A 7,348-nucleotide genomic window follows, 5' to 3' on the forward strand; every position below is an offset into this window, starting at 1 on the left:
TACATTTTAAATTTCATGTGGGTCTGAGTTGTGTGATGAAATCTTGTGCCATCCTGCTCTGTGGAGATTGGAATGTGAATCATCCCTTTGTCCAGCATATCCACTCAGTCTATGCCACCCACACATTAGTCACTTTGCAGCTATCTCTCTTATCGCAGCGATTGTGTTCAAATAATCCTTATTTTAATTAATAATAACCCCCAAAATGTAAGAGAAGTGATGCTGGCATTCGAATATGCCAAAAGGAAGCTGCAAAGTGCTTCCTTTAAGAGAAAAGGTGAAAGTGCTTGACTTAAGGAAAGAATATATATATATATATATGCATGCTGAGGCTGCCAAATCTATGGTATGAATGAATCTTCTGTCCATGAAATTGTGAAGAATGAAAAATAAATGTATGCTTGATTTGCTGTTATACTTCAAACTGCAAATGGCCACAGTGCATGATAAGCCTTAGTCATGGAAAAGCCATCTTAACGTGAACAGAAACATGTTTTGATTTACAGCAATCAGGTTAGGTACTACCCTGCAGTTTCAGACATCCACTGGAGGTGTTGGAACAAAGTCCCCTTGGATAAGGAGGGTCTACTGTACCAGATTTTACACATGGCTAAAGTTTGATTACATGGCTGAAGATAAAATTTCAAAATTAAACTATTCTTTCCTTTGACTTTTTTGGAAGGCTTCCCAAAAGAGATTAGGTGCTTGTGTAAAACAACTCGACTTACATGTCTTTTTAGTCATTTGCATTTGTGGAGGCTCTGAAGGAAGTCGCTTTTTAGAAATGGCATGAAACAGTAGTTACTCAATTCTGTCTCTGAACTCTGTCTTATCGGGTTCAAGCACTCCTACTTAGGCCACCCAATTAGGATTTATGACTCTCTCTACTTCTAGCAGAAAGAACTACTCTAACTTAGAAAGATGTTCATGCTGGCTGACTGTGAAGGCTTTAAATATAACAGTGAGTAAAAGAGTGCTTTTTTTCTGGAACTCTTCACATATTTGTTAAGATAGAAAATTTTACTTACAGTATTTATTTTTCAGTACATCACTATTTTCAAAACACTTGTAATTTTTACACAGACACTTATAATTTTTAACTTTTAAACTTGACTGTGTAGTACATATTTTGGATTTAAAAGTCAATGTAAAGATGAACATTTTGGCAACATTCATCAAAGTGCAGGAACATTAATCATGATTTTTTAAGATACATGTCAAATAAAAATGACATTAAGCTGAATCCAAAGCCAATTATTTGAAGCAGGGCATTTACATATTTATGTATATGCCTTATTTCCTCAGACACTGGATAAACAAATAATATTTATACTTATCTTTATTTTATGCTTGTTGAAATTATCAATAATAACACTAATCAGCATACTCAGAGGGAGAAATACTCCAAATATAATAAAGTTGATAAAGTAACAATACATGTAGATGTTGACTTCAAAATGAGGCTGTATATTTACCTAGAAGTTTAAAATAAGCAAATTATTGATATCGGCTTTTTAAAACAAGTTTTATAAAACAATTTATGACAAGAAAACCCAACAATGCTACCTAAGAAACTGTTTTCTTTTTGCTCTTTGGCAAAAGGATATCATTGCTTTGTATGAATGTTAAAGTTCATTTCATTCATTTAACCATTGTTGCAAAATCTGGTAACCTTTCAAATGAGCCTATGGGACCTCAATCATTGTATATAATAACTCTGGAAGAATTTCACTGCCAGTGAAATATCCAATCTGAAAAGCGTTTAATTTCTATTCATTATTACTGGTGTCCTGTGCTCAACTTGCAAAAATGACTTTGCTTGTATCCTAACAATGACTTTAAAAGGATATTATACTTACAGCAACAGAATCAATTGCTGAATTCATAATAGTGATCCATCCATTAAATGTTGCCTGTAAAAATGACATGCATTTAAAATTTATGCTTCCTGGCAAATAAAAAGTAAAATCTCAATCTGTTATTAGTGCACTGAAACATTTGGCATAGGTTTGCCACACTTCCATATACTGTGTAATTGGGATTCTCAACATTTTCATTATTATATTGTCTGTTAACAACTATTTCAAGTACTTAGTTTATTTGTAGTTAGTAACAAAATATTTTAAGATAGTATGACTAGAAAAAGATAAATAGAGAAACAAATATATAAATGGTAAATAAATACATGCGGCCATGTGTCATGGTGACTTGTAGTTGCTATACATTTTCTTTTCTGTGAGAGACATAAGAGGAATTGTTCAACTCTTCACATCTGCTAGATACTGAGTCACTGAGTAGCAGTTCCTCAAAATGCTAAAGAGATAAAAAGTAGTGACTTGGATTGGACCAAATAATTATTACCTGTGATGGTTAATACTGACTGTCAACTTGATTGGATTGAAGGATGCAAAGTGTTGATCCTGGGCATGTCTGTGAGGGTGTTGCCAAAGGAGATTAACATTTGAGTCAATGGGCTGGGAAAGGCAGACCCACCGTTAATCTGGTGGACACAATCTAATCAGCTGTCAGCAAATATAAAGCAGGCAGGAAAATGTGAAAAGACGAGACTGGCCTAGCCTCCCAGCCTATATTTTTCTCCCATGCTGGATGCTTCCTGCCCTCAAACTATTGGACTCCAAATTCTCCAGTTTTGAGGCTCGGACTGGCTCTCCTTGCTCCTCAAGCTTGCAGACAGCCTATTGTGGGACCCTGTGATCATTGATCATATAAGTTAATACTTAATATATTCCCCTTTATATATATATGTGTGTGTGTGTATATATATTCACATATATATCCTATATATACATATATATCCTATATATATATATATGAAGGAAGTGGAGAAGCAAGTAAATTTAACAGAGGAAATACAGATACTGGCCCAAACTATTTTTACCACCACTGATCAAGTTATGGGATAATGTATTAGTCAGGGTTCCCTAGAGGGACAGAACTTATGGGAGATATATATATATACACACACACACACACAAAAAAAAAATATATAGAATATATATTATTATATGGGATAATATATAATATATAATGGGATAAATAATATATAATGGGATATATAATATATATTATTATATAGGATAATATATAATAGAATATATATTATATATATAAAAGAAGATATATATATCCTATTAGTTCTGTCCCTCTAGGGAAACCCTGACTAATACATTACCCTATAATCTGATCGGTGGTGGTAAAAATAGTGTGGGCCAGTATCTGTATTTCCTCTGTTAAATTTACTTGCATCTCCACTTCCTTCATCCAATGGGGCAGGGACAGTATTTAACTTTTGTCTCTTTTTTTTTTTTTTTTTTTTTTTTGAGAGAGTGTCTCACTTTGTCACCAGGTTGGAGTTCAGTTGGCATGATCTCGGCTCACTGCAACCTCCACCTGCCAGGTTCAAGCAATTCTCCTGCCTCAGCCTCCCAAGTAGCTGGGACCACAGGTGTGCGCCACCACACCCAGCTAATTTTTGTATTTTTAGCAGAGATGGGGTTTCACCATGTTGGCTAGGATAGTCTTGATCTCTTGACCTCATGATCTGCCCACCTCGGCCTCCCAAAGTGCTGGGATTACAGGCATGAGCCACCGCGCCTGGCCTGTCTCTTTAAATTAGCCTAGTGTTGTATGTTGCAGGAAGTCAGGGACTTCGAATGTAGGGACCGGCTAGAGTCATGGTAGAGGAACATAAATTGTGAAGATTTCGTTTTAATATGGACATTTATCAGTTCCCAAATTAATACTTTTATAATTTCTTACGCCTGTCTTACTTTAATCTCTTAATCCTGTTATCTTCGTAAGCTGAGGATGTACATCTCACTGGCACCTCAGGACCACTGTGATAATTGTGTTAACTGTACAAATTGATTGTAAAACATGTGTGTTTGAACAATATGAAATCAGTGCACTTTGAAAAAGAACAGAATAACAGCGAATTTTAGGGAACAAGGGAAGACAACCATAAGGTCTCACTGCCTGCGGCGTTGGGCAAAAAGAGCCATATTTTTCTTCTTGCAGAGAGCCTATAAACAGATGTGCAAGTAGGGAAGATATCACTAAATTCTTTTCCTAGCAAGGAATATTGATATTAATACTCTGGGAATGGAATTCATTCCTGCGGGGAGGTCTATAAACAGCCACTCTGGGAATGTGTGTCCTATGCAGTTGAGATAAGGACTGAGATACGCTCTGGTCTCCTGCAGTACCCTCAGGCTTACTAGGATTGGGAAACTCCATCCTGGCAAATTTTTGGTCAGACAGGTTCTCTGCTCTTGAACCCTGTTTTCTGTTAAGATGTTTATCAAGACAATATGTGTACCGCTGAACATATTGGAGTTCTGATTTTGTCCTTGTCCTATTTCCTCAGAAGCACGTGATCTTTGTTCTGCTTTTTGCCCCTTGAAGCATGTGACCTACTCCCTGTTTGTACACCCCCTCCCCTTTTGAAATCCTTAATAAAAACATGCTGGTTTTAAGGCTCAGGTGGGCACCATGGTCCTACCAATATGTGACGTCACCCCCGGCGGCCCAGCTGTAAAATTCCTCTCTTTGTACTCTTTTTCTTTATTTCTCAGCCAGCTGACATGGAAAATAGAAAGAACCTACATTGAAATATTGGGGGCGGGTTCCCCTGATAGTTGTATGTCCCATTACATTTATCTACTAATTGCTAAAATATTTTATAACCAAATGTATTAATCACCCACATTTTGTCCTTTGCATTCAACCTACAATATGGATGAATATATAATTAATAAGGAAAAGTCAAAAGTGTACTTACTACTTGAAGCAGAGAAAGGAAACCATTTCCAACATTATCAAAGTTCATTTTTGCATTTTCCCATGGCATGGATTCATTAAACAGAAGGCTTTCACACTGACTCTTATTCACGACTTCAGATGAAGGAAACCTTTCTCCATTTGTTGGGTCAATGCATTCATAGAATCTGCCAGCAAATAAGTCTACTCCCATGATACTAAAAATCAGCCAGATCATCAGGCAGACAAGAAACACATTCAAAGTGGGTAAGGTTGTTTTGATCAAAGCTCTCACAACCACCTGGCATATATAAAAAATGTAAACTTTAGATAGGAAATCTGAAACTGTTTAGTTTTTGATCAGTTTGAAAAATACTAATTGATATAATGACATATTTTTTAAAAACCTTATAAGGCTGTATCTAAAGATTTAACAGCCCACTTGCTGGTACTGGAATAACCTAAATAGCAATTCAATTTTTATTTAGAAAATACAATCAAATCGGGCCAGGCATGGTGGCTCATGCCTATAATCCCAGCACTTTGGGAGGCCGAAGCGGGTGGATCACCAGGTCAAGAGATCGAGATCATCCTGGCTAACATGGTGAAACCCCTTCTCTACTTAAAATACAAAAAATTAGCCGGGCGTGGTGGCGGGTGCCTATAGTCCCAGTTACTTGGAAGGCTGAGGCAGGAGAATCATTTGAACCCAGGAGGCGGAGCTTGCAGTGAGCAGAGATAGCGCCACTGAACTCCAGCCTGGGCGACAGAGCCAGACTCCATCCAAAAATAAAAGAAAATACACTCAAATCCAGATATTCTTAAAATGTTTGTGCTAAAAAAATCATTAAATGACAATAGAGCTTATTAGTACAAATACTAGAAAAATAATTATTTTGCTGACTCAATATGTGTGTGTGTGTGTGTGTGTGTGTATGTATATATGCTTATTGATTTCCTGTATTGTGCCAGAAATGATCATTCAAGATAATTGAACCCATGTGTATGTATGAGGTTATCTTAAAATATATATATTATACATTTTAAGTGAAATAGAATATGTGAAAGAGTAGTCAGGGGAATCAGAAGACCAATAGATTGTACTGTCAATGAAGCCAAGGGAAGAGATTGCTTCAGGAAACTAAATGGGTTGCTGTACTTCACAAAGATTCAATCATCACTGAACCATTTGGTGTCACTGGTGAATCACTCCAGAGTAGGAAGCTTGAGAGATGAATCCACCACCTAAACATGAATACCAGCAATAATCTATAATCACTGTCATTATTTCCTCAACTGACCTCACTCTTTAAAATTCAAATCAGAATTGTATTCTTATTACTCCACTGAAGCCGCTAAGGCAAATGCAAATCAGTTGCTATATCTAATATAACAATATGTTTTACTATTTCCGCTACTTATTTTTCTCTTAGCTTCTTTTTGTTTGCGTGTGTGTGTGTGTGTTTGTTTGTTTGTTTGTTGTTTTTTGTTTTTTTAGTAGATATAGGGTTTCACCATGTTGGTCAGGCTGGTCTTGAACTCCTGACCTCAGGTGATCCACCCACTTTGGCCTCCCAAAGTGATGGGATTACAGGCGTGAACCACTGTGCCCGGCCTCTCTTTATTTTATACTTTTGCTTTCCCTTTCCTGACCTTCTTTCACTTTCTTCCTGAGGCACCATTGATTCATTTTCTACCATTCTAACCTTTCCTTCCTTCAGTCATTACTAGATACTAATACTTTGGCCTGCATATTCTTGCTGATATTCCATAGTTGTCTGTCTTTGAATTAATATTTTGGCTTTTAACTATGATTTCAGTAACACTTTTATTTCTAAAACTAGATCTTTTGTTAATACTTTTAAATATTTTGAAAGGTCCATTAATGGTTCTGCTAAAGAAAAATGCTATGTCTTTTAGAAAATCCACATATAGTGAATAAAAAGAGTGGATATAGTTGACACATATATTTGAAAAGTAGACAGCACGATCTTAAACTTATTAAAAACATAAATCATTAATTTTATAAGCATGTAGCTTCCTAATATACTCAATGATATACCTTCAGCGATAATTTACAGAACTTCCAGAGGTTGAGATGAGGCTTCGGGTCTGAACCTGACTTTGCTCTAAGCCTGGCTACTGTTTTCCTGACCTTGAATTGTCCACAGCCTTGTCTCATTGCCATTCTAATGAATGTACAGCATTAAATAGTACAGGGCCTAATTTCTGACAGAGTCAGTTTCCCTGGCAAATCTCTTCCTGCTTTTCTCTAAATTGGGGCAGACAACTTGCTGATTGTGTTACTTTTTTTTCCTCCCTATATGTCTAAACTTATTAGGAAAAAGAATTGGTATTATCTCATTTTTTGAAAATAAAAAAGAGTTTGTTTATTTTAGCTACATACTTAGGGGTGGGTGTGTGTGTGTGTGTGTGTGTATGTGTGTGTATTTTGAGTAAATAGGCCCTCTGTAGTTTACATGTTAGAATATTCTATAATGTTTTCCTATCACTGAACAGTATTTATACTGGAAAGGTGGCTGTTTTTTTTTTTTTTTTTTTTTTTTTT

At 36.1% G+C, this 7,348-nt stretch overlaps 1 protein-coding gene across 1 annotated transcript in view; it reads right to left on the reverse strand.

The window, feature by feature from the left end:
- Window positions 1-7,348, reverse strand: part of SCN7A (sodium voltage-gated channel alpha subunit 7) — a 104,019-nt gene that overhangs the window by 7,685 nt on the left and 88,986 nt on the right. The window contains exons 20-22 of the mRNA XM_025404749.1: window positions 4,802-5,080; window positions 1,860-1,913; window positions 1,338-1,475 (exon numbers count right to left, since the gene is read on the reverse strand). Coding sequence (XP_025260534.1) covers window positions 1,338-1,475; window positions 1,860-1,913; window positions 4,802-5,080 — 471 coding nt within the window. The remainder of the gene's footprint in view (window positions 1-1,337; window positions 1,476-1,859; window positions 1,914-4,801; window positions 5,081-7,348) is intronic.

This window comes from Theropithecus gelada, chromosome 12 (assembly GCF_003255815.1).
Source record: "Theropithecus gelada isolate Dixy chromosome 12, Tgel_1.0, whole genome shotgun sequence".
Classification (NCBI taxonomy): Eukaryota; Metazoa; Chordata; class Mammalia; order Primates; family Cercopithecidae; genus Theropithecus; species Theropithecus gelada.